General features: G+C 43.8%; 5 protein-coding genes across 5 annotated transcripts; all 5 read right to left on the bottom strand.

Annotated features, from left to right (window-relative positions):
* Positions 1-244: 244 nt before the first annotated feature.
* Positions 245-2,794, bottom strand: CCR75_000917 (uncharacterized protein; the record flags this gene model as incomplete). The annotated part of the gene is made up of 2 exons (XM_067959022.1): positions 245-884; positions 950-2,794. 2 exons carry the CDS (start codon positions 2,792-2,794, stop codon positions 711-713), a joined length of 2,019 nt encoding a protein of 672 aa, XP_067818175.1. The 3' UTR covers positions 245-710.
* Positions 2,795-11,294: 8,500 nt separating this feature from the next.
* Positions 11,295-13,739, bottom strand: CCR75_000918 (uncharacterized protein; the record flags this gene model as incomplete). The annotated part of the gene is made up of 1 exon (XM_067959023.1): positions 11,295-13,739. The coding sequence occupies one exon, from the start codon at positions 13,737-13,739 to the stop codon at positions 11,295-11,297; it is 2,445 nt and encodes an 814-aa protein (XP_067818168.1).
* A 386-nt stretch (positions 13,740-14,125) lies between these two features.
* CCR75_000919 (uncharacterized protein) lies at positions 14,126-15,025 on the bottom strand (the record flags this gene model as incomplete). Its single annotated transcript, XM_067959024.1, has 1 exon — positions 14,126-15,025. One exon carries the CDS (start codon positions 15,023-15,025, stop codon positions 14,126-14,128), a length of 900 nt encoding a protein of 299 aa, XP_067818167.1.
* A 157-nt stretch (positions 15,026-15,182) lies between these two features.
* On the bottom strand, positions 15,183-17,180 carry CCR75_000920 (uncharacterized protein; the record flags this gene model as incomplete). Its single annotated transcript, XM_067959025.1, has 1 exon — positions 15,183-17,180. The coding sequence occupies one exon, from the start codon at positions 17,178-17,180 to the stop codon at positions 15,183-15,185; it is 1,998 nt and encodes a 665-aa protein (XP_067818490.1).
* Positions 17,181-17,326: 146 nt separating this feature from the next.
* On the bottom strand, positions 17,327-18,652 carry CCR75_000921 (uncharacterized protein). The gene is made up of 3 exons (XM_067959026.1): positions 18,486-18,652; positions 18,358-18,418; positions 17,327-18,284 (listed from the first exon to the last, which is right to left on the bottom strand). Exons 1-3 carry the CDS (start codon positions 18,602-18,604, stop codon positions 17,748-17,750), a joined length of 717 nt encoding a protein of 238 aa, XP_067818491.1. The 5' UTR covers positions 18,605-18,652; the 3' UTR covers positions 17,327-17,747.
* Positions 18,653-19,017: the final 365 nt, after the last annotated feature.

Here is a 19,017-nt window from a genome sequence, read left to right as displayed (position 1 = left end):
TGTTTTGCGCTCTGCAAATCGCGGCATACACGGCTTGCAGGCACGTTCGAATTGCTAACTACCACTTGCACAAGATGCAACAACGATAGCGCTAGCACGAAGTGATGTTATCGAAGAAGATGACCGACTCCAGAAGTGCCTAATTTTTTTCCATTTCCCTTTAGTAACACGTACGACCTACAAGATTTACAACAGAAGTTTGAAGCATTGACAACACAATTTGTTCAAAATTCTTTATTAATCGTCCTAGTTGGTTTTAAAACACTTGGCGTTAAGACTGCCAACAAGGACAATTGCAACCACATTTTGATGCTCAAGGTTCTGTCCTGCCTTGCTGAGGGAAAACACGTCCTTGTAGACTTAAATCAAGTCTTTCGAGCGAAGGATTTAATGCCACATTTCGACCAGATGCCTTTTGTTTTAGGGCATTTAAGCGTCGAGACTTCCTCTTAAAGCGCAGAGCACGGTAGTCATACTTATTGTTCATTCACTATCCACATTTCGCCCCGGAATTTTACTAACTCATACTGGCTATTGCAATAAATGTGTCGTGATAAAATTTCGTGTCGATTGCTAAGGCACTTGTAATAAAGATTCTTTATCTAATAATTGGAGCAGTAAATTGACCGTCTTTTTAATCCATTTAAATGTAAGCACAAAAGTATAATTTGCACCACAGCAACATTTTTCGGTAAAAACTTCGTCCCCCTCTATTTATCCTTTTTGGCCTCCTTCACCTCTTCGGGCTCCAAATTCTCCTCCTCACTATCACTCGAGTCTGCGGCATTCATCACCTGTTCAAACAGCGTCGGTTCATTATCTAATTCCAAATCCTCCGGATGAGGCTGGTACACTGGCAATGAAGATGCGGACGCGACATTAAACTACAACCACCAATAAATCAACTACATAAGTCCTTCTAAAAAAAAAACACTCCATAAAAACATACCTTGGCAACTGCACGCAAATCCATGCCAATGTACGAGTCACTCTTGACAAAAATGTCCAATTGATACGTGCCGGCTTTCGGTGGTGCTTGCAATTGCAATTTTTTCTCCACCACGCGCTCTTGGGATGTAATTTTTGCAAAAGCGTGCAAGTGATTCATTTTGGAGTCCCCGACGACACAATACCAACGCTCCATCTTTGGGTACGGGAACCGAGGCGCATAGACCAAGTCGCACGTATCGCCTTCCTTAACATTCTGACGCGTGAGCGTCACTGTGACCGTCATAATGTCTCCTTCCGCAATCATGTCTTCGTCTTCGACCCCTACCGAGATTTGTAACTCCATATGTGGCATCATATCCAACACCGCCGTGACTTCCTTGCAATTTGCTTCCGACAAACCACTCAATCCTTTTCGATCTTCGGGTTTCATTGCAATATATTGGTGCATGCTTCGCACCGGATGTTTGCCCGAGACAATATGTTTTACTTCGACTTCGGTAATATGTGGCAATTGTAAGAACGGAGCGTCTTTAAACCACAGACCTTGTGTCAAATACTGTTGCATCTCCATTAGATTCAACGACGTTTGAAGCCACGATTTCATTACAGAAATCTCCAACATCCCATCGACTAATTGAATGGATTTTTTCAACATGGCATTGACATCACTTTGCAAGGACGGACTTAATTTTTCCCGCAAAAAATGGGCATGCAGTAACAAATTGGCCTTGGTAATTGCCGGATGGTTAAACTTTGGCTTGGCCATGACATCAGCTTGTTTCATTGCCTTGGATAACGCTGCAAGCTCTGCTTCGTCGGTTGATCGGCTTGGAATTTCTCGAAATTCAGCGGAACCGGCTAAAATCTCGGGCAACATTCGTGGGTGCGAGTTCTGTGACATGGCAAAATTATACAAGCCATACGTGTCGTACATAATCATACTATCGCCGTATTTCTTCGAGTGGGAGTACCAGAGCGCGACACAGCTTGGAATGGCCACAACGAGGATCAAGAGGTACAAAAAGAGCACGAGATTATGGTTTGCCGGGTCCAAAAGAAACGTGGGGAGTCCAATGGATAACTGAAGTGCCTGTCGACCATCAGGATTGCCATATTTCTCGTAATTGGCTTTGGCCACTTCATCCGTAAGCGCCTCGTAAGCTTTTGCCACGAGCATAAACTTTTGCTCGGCCACGGGATCGCCTTGATTCTTGTCGGGATGATACAAAAGACTCATTTTCCGATACGCACGCTTGATTTCACGCTCTGTCGTGCCTGCTGCGATGCCAAGAATCGCAAATGGATCAAACGATTTGATCTCGGAATCGTCTTTTAGGAGTAACATCATCCGAACAAGAGCGTACCAGACCGTGCCTAGTACGAGCAAGTTTAAGACAAATGGGAGTGAAAAGACATTGCGAAACGCGGTCTTTTCCGCTTGTAATTGCTTAACTTTCCGTAATTCACGCTCGCATCGCACGTGGCTCTTGTCTAAGAGTCGGTCTTTTAAAAAGACGCCGTAGAGAATGCGACGGAGCGACAAGAACGTCACGGGGACGACGTATAGCGCACAGAGCGATACCGAGAAGTAGTAAAAAGCTGAATTGTCGTACTCTAACATTGTCGCAAGATTGACGAGGAGCGAATGGATAAAGCCTTGAAACCGATGACTCGCTCGCTTTCTAACCTTTAGAGAATGAGGGACGACGCCACGTGGAGCTAAATACATCAAAAACGGATGGTACTCCTGATTTGGCAACGCGAGCAATCTTGATTGACGAACGACGAGCATTGGGAGTTGCTCCTTGAAGGATGTATTGAAATAAATTTCATTTAGGCTCATTTTAAAGGTGAGAAAAAGTGACCTTTGCCTGAATTTGTGATTTGAAGGGTGATGTATATTAGACAAAGATAATTGACTTTTGGTAAAAGGTTTACTTTTTTAAGGGCTCTATTTCATTGTGCAAGTGACTTAAAAAAGAGCTAATATTCGACTAGCGAATGGTGGACAGAACAAGCACTTGCCAATGTACCTGTTGTTACTAGTCACAATTACTTAAGCTTCGCTAATATCTATGCATGTGCCAAAAAAATCTGCTCCGTTATACATCATTGTCCTGCTGAATTGGGTGAATTCACGAGAGAATGTAGGCTTATTGTTACAGCTCACAATTATTTGTAAATAAGTATAAAAACGCTATGGGAGGGTGTCACGTTACATATATATTAGGCCGCGGCTATGGCCACAGACATAACTACTACGGCCACAGACAAAAGTGCTAGAGCCACAGACATAAAGTAAACTTACAAAATGCTAAATTATGATTGGTTTAAATTTCCAAATCAGGTATCCTGACAATACAAATCGCGATTTTCTTTATTTCTATTGACCGATTTTTTGTGACCTGTCGGACTGCAGCGTTGCTAGCACGAGTTTCCACGACGTGTTTTTTGCCGTGCTTCTCTCTCTCTCTCTTTCTCTGTCTCTTTCTCTCTCGCTCCCTTAGCTTTATAGAAAACATTCTTGACTGTGCCTGATAAATTCTTCCAATACTCTGACTATTTGTGCCGATCCTCACTCAATCTGCTATTTTCTCTGATTTATCTGATTCACCGCTTTTTACCGCACTAACGACTATTAATACTCAATGGACGCTGAGCAGCAGGAAAACAGACAGTTCACTGAGCGGAAGGCCATGGAAGAACATATCAATAAGATGGCGGCTGCAAAGGGTTATAGAATTGTCACCAAATCTTCTTACAAGCAAAGAGATGGCAGACAAGTTGTTCACTATAAAATGTGATCGTGGATGTTTAGACCAAAAACCGTCACAGACTTTTCCAAGAAACAAGATGTCGAATAACAAAAGGCAGTGCCCATTGACTGCCCTTTTAAAGGAGTTGGAACAGAAGCAAAAGGTAAGCTATGCAATAATTTTTGAGTAAATTTTTATAAGATATCAATGCATTAACAATCTCTACCCTCCTTACAGACAGCACCTGTTCCTTTACAGTCACTTGCAATGAACACAACGACCTCCTCCACATCGACGACTGCCCATCCAGTGCATACTCGTATCTTGGAGACCCAAGAGGAGCCAATTGCCGGACTCTTTCCGTCTGGTTTGAAAGCCCGACATGTCCAGACCATTTTGAGGGAGCAAGATGTGCCATTCGAGATCATCAAACGGAAATTTTGGGATATCAAGCAAAAAATGCCATAGAAATGCTTGATGGACGAACTCCGATGGATACGCTATACGAAACCTTCTCGGATAACGGATTCGATATAGACATCGAGAAGGACGCCTCGGGGCACATCACCATCTCTTTTTTTGCGCATCCAAAAAAACGTGGAGCTTGTACGAAACCACTGCGATGCGCTTTTGCTGGATTGCACATACAACACCAGCAAAACACGATTTCCTCTGCTACACGTTGAAAACACCAATCTTTATTCGATCTTCTCTGCCGCCTTTGAATTCATGAAGGGCAAGGGGGCCAAATCGTACATGATCGCAATAAAATTTATCCGACGATTGTTCCATGATGATCATCTTCCAAAAGTGTTGGGATTGACCTTGGGCTTGCGCTAACAAGTGCATTACAGAGCACTTTTCCCGCAGCATCCATCATACTTTACTTGTGGCGCATCGAAAAGAACGTCGTTGCCAAACGTAAACCCCATTTTGCTGGGGAAGATGACGAACAGTCGAAAGCGTTCTCAAAAGGGGATAGAGAATGGTAACGTATCAACTTCTTTTTTCTCTTTTTTTCTGCTTGCCATTGGGAATGTTCATTCACATTCTATTTTTTTCTCGCTTTAATTATTAATTTTGTACAGGTCGTCTATTCGAATACAAGAAATGAATTCGAGGAAAACTAAGAAGCATTCTGGAGCAGTTAAAATGAAGGCCACATGAATATTGTTGAATATTTCTCAACGACATGGATCAATCCGAACAAGAAAAAGTTTCTTCGGGCGCGGACAAATTCGATACGGCATGTCGGCCACACCGTCACCTCCCGCGGAGAGGGTGCCCACAGTATCGTAAATGAATTATCGCAAGCAGCATGGAAAATCTTCTTGGATGCTGTGAACAGATAATTCAATCGATCGAAAGCTTCCAGATTGAATATACCACAGGACTTGCCAAGCAGCAAATGAAGATCTTACCTTTTGGACAGCCTACCCCACGTGAAAACATTTTTCAAGATGTCAATAACAAGATCCCCTATTATGCCCTTCGGAAAGTAATTGGAAAGGTAAGATTGAAAATATTTTAGTGGTATTTTGCCTGCATCGTCACTTCAATCATTTATTTACTAAATATTTGTATTTACAGCTGGAGAAGGCTCGACGTCCATTGGCATTTGTATTTTACAGATGAGAAAAGCTCGACGTCCATTGGCAGATCGTCTAAATCCATGCACCTCCACAATTACTACTGTCTGGGGGATACCTTGTGAGCATCGACGTTTGTCTTCGCCACGAGAAACTGAAACTTTTTAGTCGAAATTGCCTTGGTCAGAAAATCTGCGAGTTGAAGTCAAGAATCAACATACTCCAAATGAATTACCTTGGCCTTGACTTGGTCGCGAAGAAAATGATAACGAATCTCAATGTGCTTCGCTCGACTTTAATATCCATCGTTTTTAGCATTCGCACTCTGAGTATCTTCATACACGATGACTGGATCGTCGATCTTGACTTTCTTTCCATCAATAAAATCTTTGTCCACAACTTTTTTTGGATACACAACAAAAGCGCCACGTTTTCAGCTTTCGCAGTTCTTTAAGAAAAACGGTTAAGAAGCTTCGACTTAAAAATGACAGGACAGTCATAACTATCAACATGACTCCAGATATCAAACGTCGATTACTCTTGTCACTTCCCTACTCTGCATCACTAAATGCACTAAGTTTGAGCCCACCAGACTTGCTACGTTAGCAAATTCCATTCGTTGCAGTCGGCTTCAAATAGCGTAACACACGAACAGCTGCATTCCAATGCTCTTCACTTAGTTTCTCCAAATGTCGACTCAATCGACCCACTGCAAACGCAATAATAGGTCTCGTTCCTGTTGCCACATACAGGAGTGATCCCACCAGAGATCGATATGGACAATTCTCCAGTTTCGGGTCCTTCTTCTCTCGCTTGACTTTACCTTCCACACTTGGGTTTCTCACCACTTTCGCGTCGACTTGGTTGATTTTTTTCAACCATTCTGTCATGCACGCAGTTTGGCTAATTTTGAGCTTCTTCGTATGCTGCTCGTTCGTCACATTAATGCCGGAAATAAATTTAACATTGACTAGCGTCTTGAGCTTGAAATGACCTACAAGTTCATCCGCAACATTGTCAATTGAGCGAGCATTATTACCTCCAATTAGCATATTGTCGACGTACAAAGTCACGTAAGCTCACGAACGGTTCCTGTCGTGGCGGACGAATTTGCCCGGGTCCGTACCACATGGAACAAAACCATTTTCTGAACACACGCGAAATGGTCTTTTTGAATCATGTTGCAGCAGATTGTGTTAGTCCGTACAAACTTCGATTGAGCTTCAATACTTGACTCGCGTCCATGTCAACACCTTGGGACGCAAAGATGTTGACATCTTCTTCTAAATTTCCATTTATGAAAGCCGAGTCACCATCATACTGGCGTATAGTCATGCCGAAATGACAACAGACCGCCAGAAAGACACAATTCGAATTGTGGTTGCGACGGGAGAATATGCGTCGCAATAATCCTTACGAAAGGTTTGTCTATAACCCAATGCAACAAGACGTGCCTTAGATCGATTAATCTTTCTTTTTTCATTCCGCTTACTCGCGAACATCCACTTGGTTCCGATCACCTTTTCACCGGGAAATTTCTTCACCGCACTCCGCGATTTCTTTTGTTTGAATGCATGTAGCTCAGTCTTGGCCACATCTTGGATTGAGGAGAACGTATCGAATCTTGGTATGTCGATAAGGCTTCCAGTGCCCTATTCGCTTGCTCATATGCGATGCAAGAACGTTTTGGCGCACGTTCCCCGCCATTGTCACTCTGTACAGGTACAATTGCATCGTACTTGTTACGGGAATTGATGCTTGAGAATTCTGACCGGGTAACAACGCAACCGGTGCATTGTGTCCACCATATCGGGATGTTATCAAATCCGAGTCTTTATTAAGTGAGAAGCGCAGGGTAAACAAATCGTAATAAGAAGACGCAATATTTATGGCTTTAGCCCACCAATTCTTCTCAACTTGCATGTAAATAATCATTGACCGTGCTTGTTCCGTCAGTGTCCTGTTCATTCGCTCAGCCATTTCATTTTGCTGTGGCGAATACGGATCTGTCGCTTGGTGCATAATTCCAGCCTGTCGACACACTTGGTCGAAGCGACTGTTACTATATTCGTCACCATTGTCGGTGCGAATACATTTTATCTTTGCATCCAATTGATTCTCCATCATCGACATGTACTCCACAAAATTAATCGACCACTTCCGACTTGTGCGCAATGTAATACACGACGACATATTATGAAAAATCGTCAATAAATGCAACGATCAATCTCGCTCACCCCTGTGACTTGGTCTCCATGGGATTTATCACGTCACTATGAATTACTTGAAGTAGTGAAGTCGTCTTCACTTCGCCGTAACTTGACTGAGGAAATGGCTCCCCTGACAACTTGCTAGTCACATAACCTTCACATATGTCATCTTGGTCTTCAAAAACGGTAGACTTATCTTCCATCTTGAATCCTTCGACACAATATTCGAGGGTTTCCAACGCCTTCATTAATAGATCTCCTAATCGAGCGTGCCATAAACTTGGACTCGCAGGTTCGGCTCCACCGCGAGCCATTTCAATTATGTTTGCAGACTTAATTTGTTCGCATTCGAGAACAAACATTTTTTTCCTCTGGGTCACTTGTCACCACTTCATGCTCGTTCCTTGTGTCGCATGTAGTAATTTGAAAGGTTATGTGTAACCCTTTAGCAGACATTGCAGGGATCGACAGATGTCTACGATTCAATTTTGTAACGTAGAGCACGTGTTCGATACGGATTGACTAGTTTGAATGCGTTAAGGAAACATGTTATAATTTGCAGTATTGATGCTTCGGCCAATCGATACAGCTTATTTAAACTTGATTCTGATGATGTGGGCATCAGCGACGATATAAAGTCTTCCGGGTTTATATTTCACGGAGAAGTTATACTCTGCAACGAAAGAAAATCATCTCGCAATACTTTACGAGAGGTGTAGACTAATAACGGGCTTGCGTAAAGACGCATGGTCCGTAAATACAATGCTTCTGGCTCTTCAATAAGACCCGTACCGTTCCAACTGCAGCAGCCGTAACTGTTTCTCCATTCGCAACCTAAATTTCAACCGACCTGTTGAGTGATCGAATATCCAGAAACACACCCTTGAATGGGCACATGTGACTACTTGCATCACTGTCAAATAGCCGCCCTTAAATCTTCTGGTCACTCACGGTAAACGCTTGTTCTCCATTCTGCTTTTTGTCAGGAATCTTCCAACAATCTTGTTTCTTGTGACCTTTTTTTACCATATACGAAACATGTCCCAGTAAACTTGTTTCTTATTTACTTTGACCGAAAAAAATGCTCTTGACACTTCTGGTAGCCTTCAGTGCAAGTTCACTCATGTCCTTGAGAAGAATACCTTCGTACCCGCGACAAAGCATCTCCTTGGCTTGAAATAGATCGATGCCCATGCGCAAGGGTTCCTACTATCTGATTCTGGTCTGGAAATGAAATGAAATTGCTGACGATAAAACATAGTGGACGCTCAAGTATCGTCGTTACGTTTTTTTATCATTGTTATCCAAGAAATTACAGATTGTGGGTTTCAAGCAGTAGCTGAGATGCAGCTACATAACGGCTAATGGACGATCTTCTTATTGCTTATTAGCTGAAGCCTAAAAAAATATTTTTGTTCATGACTGATGTACTTGCCAATTTGCTTCTGACTAAGTTGTCTCCTCTATATTAAATCTCATTAGGTTATGAGCCCAAATATGGCTTGGGCAAATACTGTTCTAAATGAGTACAATTATTTCGTGTGGAAATTTAACACTCGAATGAAGATCGCGAAGAAAGGTTTACTGACGTTCACGCGGCAGCCTGGAAATTCAACGAATGTATGCATAAAACTAGCCAGACATATCAAACAGAGGCGATTTTACCAAAACCTGAGGGAGATCAACGGTTTCTTAAATAATTGATTAATACATTATTTTTACAAACACTTCTTGAGCTTTGTCCTTTAAATTGATTCAAATAATCTCAAATTTTGAGTCCAGATAACTACACATTTAATATCCCATAACAACCCCAAACTAAGAATGCAGTAACCCCAACTTCACAAATAATACATAACTTTTTTAGCCCGTAAATACCATTACCGGTGTTACTCAGAACCGACCTCATCGGCTTGGTATAATTCTCTGTGTCGTCCACTATCAGACATGAAGGGTCACGAAAACGGGCTCAGCAGAGACAAACTATTAGCCGAATTCTATAGGATGCCGACAATTTTGGACCTCAGCTCATCGACTAATTATCCACTTCGGCTTTAAAACGAGAGGCTACTTGTAGCCTCTAGTTTGAACACGTTGAGAGTCATCCACGCGTTTTTGTCAGCGTGATAGGCATCGCCCAGTCTTCTGCGGTCCACGTTTTTAAAACAGCGTGGGTTGAAGAACATTCCGATGACCCACAGCGGAAGCTTGTCTGATCCATCTGCGCTGCAGCAGATGGTCATTGGGATCCGCTCTTTGCTCTGCTTCTGACCCAGCTGGTGTGTCGAAAGCGATGATTCGGCCTGCACTCGGTAGAACAGGCCGGTCTCATCCATGTTGCAGAAATTGGCGGCGTTGTAGTGGTCCAATTGAACGCGGATTTCCGACAGGCACGCCTTCAGTGTTTTGTCGTCGACAGATCCGCTTTCGCCAAAGCGACGGCGCATGCAGATGCCGTGGCGATTTTTGAATTTCTCCAACCAACCAATTGAGAATGTGGGTGCATCCTCATCCTTAACGGTTGGATACAGCGTCTTCATGTACGATGCCGGGTTTTTTCTGGATTAGGTGTCCGCTGATGTTGACAACACCCTTATACTCAATAATCCATCGAGCAAGAGCCGCCTCCACCAGCGGGTACGAAACCGCACGCTGTCGCTTGGAATGGAGGGCTGCATCGCTCTCGGCTGCACCCAGCAGGTCTGCAGAACGCTTCATGACGTTGCTGATTGTTCCTTGGGTGACCGTGACTCCATGCTTCTCCAGCATTTACCAACACAGAGCCTCCTTCCTGGGTGAGGCCAGGACGTCTCTGCTTCTCTATGCCGATCGCCTTGCGGAGTATGTACCCCAACTTTATCCTAACTCTGCATTTTAATAATCCTTTATTTAATCAAAATTGGTTGGTCCCAGCCATAGTAAATAAGGGAGACTCTACTGAAGCATATATCATTATATCATTTTTTGAACCACTATTATAATTGTCACGTTTCTGCAACGATAGTTCCTTGTGTGGTAATATTCACAACATTACCACGTTAAATTGGTATTATTATTTATAAAAACAAAATTCTCCTCTTAAAGATAACAATAACTATGTAACGGGCAACAGAAATAGCGACGTAAACTTTAAAGGATAAAACCGATAACATTTGATGTCTGCTTCATATTTTTACACGAGCTCGCGACTCAAAGAGCTATGTAAGTTATGACTGCACAACTCCTATGCAAGGTTCCACACTAGATAAAGAGTTCAACTGCTAGACACGTTTCTGCATTGCTGTGTTTGCTTTGTTCCGTCGTCACTTCGAACCTACTACCATCACACATGTACGTAGGTGTCAAAAAGCAGTTTCACGCATTTTTAAAAAAGCACGTTTAGTAAGCGAAGAAAAGTATTTCCCTTACTTGCAGACACGAGCTACTGGTAGCCGTCGAAGACAAGATGAAATTAACGGCATACGCCAAACAAACATTGCCGCTTTGTAGCCTTGTTCCCTGCTACTGTCACTTTGTTTGGCAAGTGTGTCGGCTATGCCATTCTCGAAACACGCATGAGAACTCTTGCTTATCAAAATTCAAGTCGCAATAACGAATGAGTACCCCAAAGCTTGTTCACTTTTGCGCGACAGATTATTTGGCGCAAACTCGCAATCTCCCGCATCATCATGCATCTGGAAGACTCTGAAATCGCGCGCTTATTTGCTAGAACGCAGAGTCATCGCCGCACAATTTTTTTTTCGTAAAATAGTAGGCCAAATTTGCTTTGAATCACCAGTGTGTTTGAGCTACAACGCCACTGATTCCTGTATTGCTTCTTTCGACAATGAATGAGGTGATAAAGTCACGACACTGGCGGCAGGTAGTGGTGGAAGTGTTTCGCAAAAGAGCTTAGGCAGTGCGAAATCTTGGTCCTTCGTAGCAATTTCAGTACCATCTTGTTGAAACTTTTCCCTTCGTGCTATGTCCAGACTAGCCATTTCATGTACCAGCACTTGTCTCCAGGCTTTTGCAAACAATTTCCAGTCATCCTGACGGCAAAGCAAATCTTCAGGACGATTTGCCTGAACGAGATCTGGTAAAATATTGTCAACATCCAACACGGAATCAAACACACACGAATTCGTGATCGTCGTTGCAAAACCCACATGCAAAAGCATTTCGACTTGCTTCCGACGTGCTGTCGACTGTGTTACAAAAGGTAGAAAGCCAACTCCACGCACAAACCGGCGTAGATCCACACATGCCAACGTCATCGCAAACAAGCGACAACAAAGCGCTCCCATTTCAAAGTGCGTGTCTGATACAAAAGTATAAAAGGACATCTTGTCCGTGTAAGAATTCATCGTGTCGGCATCAAAAGGCCATTGTCGATGCTGGTATGCATCAAAACTCGCTTCGACCTTGTTCTCTGGAATTGCTCGTCCAAACCAGCGTTGAAAGTAAGTAGAAAACAATGTCGTGATGGTTTGCCACTGCCACACATTGTTGCTCGTATCAAGTCGTGCTTGATCCATGTCAATATTTAAAACGTAAGCGAGCACCATTAACGGCAAATCATAGCATTGCCACGTCGTATGCAAGACTTCCATAAGTTGTCGAGCTACGACAGTCATGTCATTGCGAGAGCTAGTCGGCGATGCATGCAAGTTAACGGATTCCACAAGCGTCGTATACTGTTGATTTAATCGGCTTAGCTGGTACAACAGTTGACCAAGCGTCAAGCCTTTTCGTACCGTCGTGGCACTTGTATCACTCGCGTCGACGTGACGACTTGCTTGAAAAACTACAAGACTGTAGGCTTCCCGGAGAGGTGCTACAAGCACTGCCACCTCTTGCAACATGTTCCAAAATTGGACATTGGTATCAAGTACAATTTTCCGCAGTGGCCACGGAGCTACGAACACGCCCTTTTCATCATGAGACGTACATACTGCAGTGATCACGTCTTGATAGTCCAGGACTCGTAAGACACAAGTGATGAAGGAATTCCAATCCGCTCGTATTGGAATAGGTAGACGCATTTTCGTATCGCCTGACATGACACGTAAGAGCTCTTGCAGTCGATGATTTGAGAAATACGACGCCACTTCGATTAAATCTCCAATAGTCGCGCAATACCGTTCGTGTGTCAAGACTGTACCAGCCATTACCGTTAGCTGTGCTACGATGCATGGAACGAGGATAAGGGAGCGCCATTGAGGCATTTGACACACTTTTTGTGCCGCACGAAACGCCAAAGCGGAGTTTGGCACCATGCCAATGACATGAATGTTTTGTTCTTTGATTAAATCCGTCAAAACCTTTTCGATTGCATAGGTGAGAAGGGATACTAACGAAGGAATCGTGCTCGTATCCAGATCTTTTGCGTTTAATGTAGGACACTGATGCAACTCGTCCACTCGTACACACGCGGCCTCTCCAGCTTCATTCGTTAATGTAAACGCCACGAGGTTATGTAACTCCAGCGTACGCCAGCATGTAATACTTAACGTAACCCCCCGCGTAACTCGAAAGTCCAGCATCTCTTGTTTCAAGCGATACAGTTGACGATGAGCTAAGGTCGCAGATGTTTCAATTAAGAAGGCAGGACTACTAATGTGGTCAAGTATGCTCGTAGTCTTGATAGGAAATGGATTCAAAACTTGAAGAAGTTTATGAAACTCGGGTGTTTGGAGAGCTAAGGGAGAGACACCTGCTGTAATGGCCACTTGTAATAAAGATCTCTTCCATTCCATCAAAACGTCTTCTGGAGTCTCGTTGCGACTTGGGTTCACGTTTAAACACTTGACTAACGTCGTTGTCTTCCGTTTTAATGCGACGCTCGTGTCACTATGTTCACTAAAGTCAGTATTGTACAGCATTTCAACCTCGAGGACCTCACTTGCCGTCCTCTTCAGAGCCCCTGACGCCTTCGCCGTCACTGTGTTGGTGCTACCAGTCGATTTCACTTGATTCAATGCTACGGCACAATTTTTTTTAGCGTTTGATGCTCGTATTCGGCCCTCACAGAGCTCTCGTACTGATTCGACTACACTGCGGGGACAGTTCGGGCAGCTCTCGAGGTGGCGGAGCAGGTCGGACGAGACTCCCCGTGTAGGCGGCACACGGTCCATGCCATAGCGAATCACACAGTATGAGCAGTACGCGTGGTAATGATAGCGATTGCGCTTCTCGCCACGGTGAAAGTGCGCCCATAGTGGGTGAACTGGCCGCCCCGTGCGTTTTTGCATGACGGGATACGATTTTTAGTAACCCCGCGTTTCAGTGACTAGTCGGTTTTATAAACGTTAATACTTGAATTTGAATAGTTCAGTAGCGAGCAATCGCTCGACGAATTTCCGTTTTTTCAAGCGAAAAAAAAGACAATTGCTCGTCGTCTCGAAGAATGTGGTGCTTTGGAAGCAATTATTGCGTCCGTGAAGCACCACTCGGAGTGGCAACTTCATTTCGATTTACCGTCCATCTTTTCTTGAAACTTGAGTTTCACATTAATTTTAAAATAAAATTTACACTTAATTTTATCTTTACAAACGGGCCTCAAGTTGCTACTGCTTGAACACAAAAAAGAACAAAAAGCTTCTTTTTTTTTGCGTAGAAACAAGTGAATGAAGGCATGTTACTTTTCTAATTGCTGCGCATGAAAGCAGCGCAAAGTAACGCTAATCCTTGGCTCCCGGCACCGCGTCATTTTGGGTACTGCATGTTTATGGGTCATTTGTGTAAAGCCGCCCATAATCATTAAATCGCCATCTCCCACTTGCAACTCCATCCGTGGGACCGCGTCACCACTTACTACAGCACTTTGCAAGTGTTTTTTCGTAAACACAAAGCGCCGAGTAGCTCCTAATGATAAAGCCACGATTGGCGAACATGCTATCATGTCACGCTCATCGTCTGCATGGGGTCCAATGTAGTGATCCCCGCTTTCATACCAGTTCACAAGACCCCCTGTAAGTCTTGTCCGCTCTGTCGCGGGGTCTTTCACAATTCGCTCCATGTGCTGCACAGCGTGCCAAAGTCCTGGCGGAAACGTTTTCTGTGCTTGATATGTCTTACCAGAATAGCGGTAGCTTCGTATGTCACCACAAAGCTGCTGGAACCGTGGAAGCTTGACAGGTTTACCAAACATCATGATGGTATCATAGTCCTTCGGATGCGCGTCCCATGCTTGCTTAAACAGTGTCGACCACGTGGTTGGCAATATACTTGTGCCTTTATCATCAAAGCTAACTTGCTCGAGCGTGGCATACTGAAATATATGCCAGTACCAACGGGGCACATGATAGACCCAGCTCTTGCAATCAGCAGTCAAATACGAGACCGTAGCTTTCTGCTCAAAAAGTTCAGTCACGACGTTCTCTGGCAACTGCGCGTGCTCCGTAGCCCTCCTGACATTGGCAACGATCCGATTTAGTGCAAACTCTTCACCATAAGTAGATGGTAGCACCTTCGCACGCTTTGAAGAGCCCTTCGAGACTGCTTTAGACGACCGAGAAAGTTTTGATTTAGGAGGCATTGTTAGTTTTTTTCAACCTCACTAATTATGACTCCTCAGAGAATGCCACTACAATAAAATAAATTGTCGAAAAAGACCCATTTCACACAATACATTGTTTAACTTTTCTAATTTCTTAACTTTCTCGCTCAATAAATACAATCTACACGAGCAATCTTTACTCAATGGTAAAACCCGTGATGTCCATTTGCACAATCATCTTGACGTACTCTGCCAATACTCTCTTGGATTTGTAAATTGGTAGATCCAGACGATTAAAACACGTGTGTGCTTTCGGAAACAAAAGCGATTGATTCATGCCGGTAAACGCAACATTAAATCGTCGTACGCGACCGTCACTACTAATTAATCCCTTAAATCCCTGCGCCGGCACACGGCTCGTACCCGTTGCAAATTGCAGCAACCGAACCCGATCTTCGTTTCGCATTTTTTCGACTACTTCCCAGAACCATTGAATATTATTGAGTTCCAGATCGGAAGGGACGTTATGTGTAAAGAAGACAAAATCCGTGTGTTTTCTCCAATCTTTCACGTCAATAGATGGCACACCACACATTAATAGTTCAAGCTCTTGGTAGTCAAAGAGTTTTAAAAGTCCTTCCGGCACAACATCATAAAGGGCCGTAAGAAACGATAGTAGCTGATTGCTCACGCTACCAAGAACATAATACTTGAACAGAACATCCAAGTAGCGTAAGCGATTTTCGTTCGTCACGACAAGATCACCCCCTCCTTCAACGAGCTCTACGATTTCAGGATGACCATTCACAACACGTGTGGCTGTAAAGTCCAGACACAATGGTTCAATATCTTGAATTGATTTCACAATCAACGCACTATGATAAATCTCATCATCAAGAAATTGCAAGTCTGAGAACGAAATCGGCACGCCCAAAACGTGCTTGAGAAATGGAAGTGCTAGATGCACTGGCATCAAATGTTCTTCTAAAATGGCTTTCCCGACAAGACGTCCGGCAAATTCATAGTATCGTAAATGCGCTTCTTCTCCTAGTAGCAAATTGGAACTCGCGTTAATCCAATAGCTTCGTTCGTCACCCACAGTATGGACAAAAAGCCCAAACGAAGGGTCAAAGAGCTCATCAAACAGCAGCGTAAACCACTCACGCATGACGCCACCTGCATCAACTCCCGGTTCTCCATCAAACACCACACGCCATCTCTGTCTTAATTGATATGGCTTCATCGCCGCGACAAGCTCAAACGAGTCTTGCAACAAATGATCCCGTCGAATAACCAATTCAGCATGGCCGGATTCCCACGGTAACCACAGACGATGAATCTCCGTCGTAAACCAGCGAATTTTGTCCGAAAAGGGCAAATTGTGCACTCCTTCGAGATTCATAATCAATTCAGACGACCCTGCGCCGTCAAAGATGTTAATTCGATAGTGAAAATCCGTCGCAACAACATCGCTTTCGTTTAACACCAATCTTCCCATGGAGTCTCGTACTCGAATGTATCCCACCGATAAAGTACTATCGCGCTCAGTAGCGTCCAAGTACCTACTCAGCGACAGTCGTCCGCCAGGATCACTTTCTAGCGAATCCCGTCCACCAATTCGTACCTCTCGTTTACTTGACCGCTGTCGCACCCACCGATGCAATCCATCGGTCGTTGGCATTCGTTTCCATTGTTGCCTTCGACTTGCTGCCAATTGCAACTTGCTTAGTTTAATCGTCCCCGTTAAAAGCTTCATAAAGTCCCCGCTCGGTCGTTCAAGGGACCCACCAATGGTATTGTCCACCTGCCCTGAAGAAAAAGTTTCGGACTCGCCAATAGCACTCATTCTACGCACTAAAGCACTGTTTCCATTGTTCTTTGAATGACTACTTGGCCCAGTCGAGCTCGTGTATTTCTTAGAATCTGTTACAACTCGCCCGGCGCCTCGTAACGTCTGGCACAAGTCGCAGAGTTTCCGCTCCGGGTGGTTTAGAAACTTGCACACGCCGCAGCGCCATAGGGCCTGCTCGTTAAAGCTGTCGTTCAGCTCCTCTCGATAAACGTCAACTGTCTCTTGAATAAATACAAGCGACTCCCGATCGCGCTGTACCCGACAGAAGAACAGCAACATAGTGAAAGCTCCTACAAACAGCAGCCCACTTAGCGCCAGAAGCACCACCATATCTGCATTCATCCTGTCTGTGGTGCCGCTCAGGCGACGAGGTCAGAAAATGAGTATGTCACTGAAAGTCTTAAAAAAAGGCTTGGACGTTTTTAAAGACGCCGGCACTTAAAAGAGTCAGACAAGAAAGTAAACCTAGAGCTTATTATTAGAGTAATTTAACCCCGATGATTGGCAAGCACAAGCACATCAGATGGTTTGCTGTCAGCTGGTACTTGGTAGAAGTTGGACAAATGCCCAACGTCGCAGTTATGCAGTAATAAATGCACTCTATCTTTGGATCGTCACAGCTGCGGGTGAAGGGCTGTGATACTATGTGTCTCAAGTGCTACCTATGAGCTTCACCTCGTTCTACAGAGTTGGGTCGGCACGCTTACCCCATTTGCAATTAAAGATTTGGTCCAGTCAATTTTTGGGTTGCAAACATCGAAATCACAGATCAGAATACAAAGAGATCTTTATCTGTACACAATTTTCGTGAATTTTACCCTTTTTGGACTCCCTCACCATCCATAGCAAGCTTATTAAATTAAAAGAGACGCCATCTGTAAGCCACCAATAAATTGTTTTAAGATACAATTATTCGATGGCGTAAATAGCATAGCGCTGGTCGCACCACATGAAACCACCGATTTCAAGTGTTTTAATGTCTTGTCCTGACCCGACGACGTCAGAAAAAGAGTTGACATCAATGTGTTTGCCTAATTCTACTGCAAGCTGTGAGCGGATAAGAGCGACACCCTCTGATGTGCCAGGTGCGACAAATTTGGTCTGCACGTCGTGATAAAGCCTTCCAGTCGAAACAGAAATACGAAGTGTCTCGGGTAAGAAAGGCATCTTGAGCTCTCCACCACCAAATGTGAGCATCCACTTGCCGCGACTGTCGTCCCGGTGTAGATCCTCAAACACGAACGGGCGGTCAGCACACTTGATAAAGTTCATCTCCTTTCCGCAAGGGGATCGAAAGGGATACTCTAGAAAGTCTTCTTCGTCTTTGATTTTGCACTGTGAAGTGCGATTTCGTCGGATCTGCGAGAAAAAAAACCGTAAAAATTTGGCGCTCTTGAGCGATGTTGCGATGTTCTTTGGAAGCGTGTCTTCCAGAAATACCCGGCCCTGCTTATTATGGAAAGCAGTAGAAGATTGCGATTTACAACAAACATAGTGATCACCTTAAGTTCCGACTTACCTGCAAATCAATGTAATAAAAATATCGACGCATCTGGCCTTGTCGATTGTAAAATTCTTCACTACTCGCAACAACCGCGCAACAGATTATGCAGTAGCTAATAGGACTTCTAAATTCAATAGCCAAACCTCTTAATATCTTTGAGTTGTTCGATCTCTAGGTACTTCTTGTTAACCGTGCAGAAAGCACGGAGTCGAGTGGGTATACGGCACCACTGCTGGCGCAAGAGCGAACTAAGGATCGCCATGTCTACTTAGATTTTTTGTTAAAAGGTCCCAACAAACACTAAAGCCCTAAATAAGCAAGTCATTTTTATCGGACATGTTTAAAATTGCTCTTTAAAAACCTAAGTCGGTTTCTGCTGTGGCAAGATAATAAATGAACCGTAATTATAATTGGCGTTAATTTTAGAGGTTGTGACTAATAGCCAGCCACTTGGCGATCAATTTGAATGCCTAAGCAAAGAAATGAGTTTATATCTGCAGGATTATTAGCTTCAATCAATGAGAATTTCTTGAAAGACTTGATTGTGCTTTAGCAAGCTACTTGACGAATCGTAGCTAAGAGTTGCATTGCCTTTAATTTGTGATTCCTAATTTTTTGAGTTGCTATTAATAGTCAGTCTGTAACATGGCACTGCCGACTTGTTCTGCTTTAGTA

Source organism: Bremia lactucae, linkage group LG6 (genome assembly GCF_004359215.1).
Source record: "Bremia lactucae strain SF5 linkage group LG6, whole genome shotgun sequence".
In the NCBI taxonomy this organism is placed as follows: domain Eukaryota; phylum Oomycota; class Peronosporomycetes; order Peronosporales; family Peronosporaceae; genus Bremia; species Bremia lactucae.
Note: the sequence above shows the minus strand (reverse complement) of the source record. Positions and strands in the feature narration are given on the sequence as shown.

What these genes read in the sequence shown, in the direction of transcription:
- CCR75_000921 (XM_067959026.1), bottom strand. Translation starts at nt 18,604, where the DNA reads ATGGCGATCCTTAGTTCGCTCTTGCGCCAGCAGTGGTGCCGTATACCC. An exon ending in CAACTCAAAGATATTAAGAG is followed by an intron (nt 18,419 to 18,485) that starts GTTTGGCTATTG and finishes TGTTGCGAGTAG; the next exon opens with TGAAGAATTTTACAATCGAC. An exon ending in TTTATTACATTGATTTGCAG is followed by an intron (nt 18,285 to 18,357) that starts GTAAGTCGGAAC and finishes CATAATAAGCAG; the next exon opens with GGCCGGGTATTTCTGGAAGA.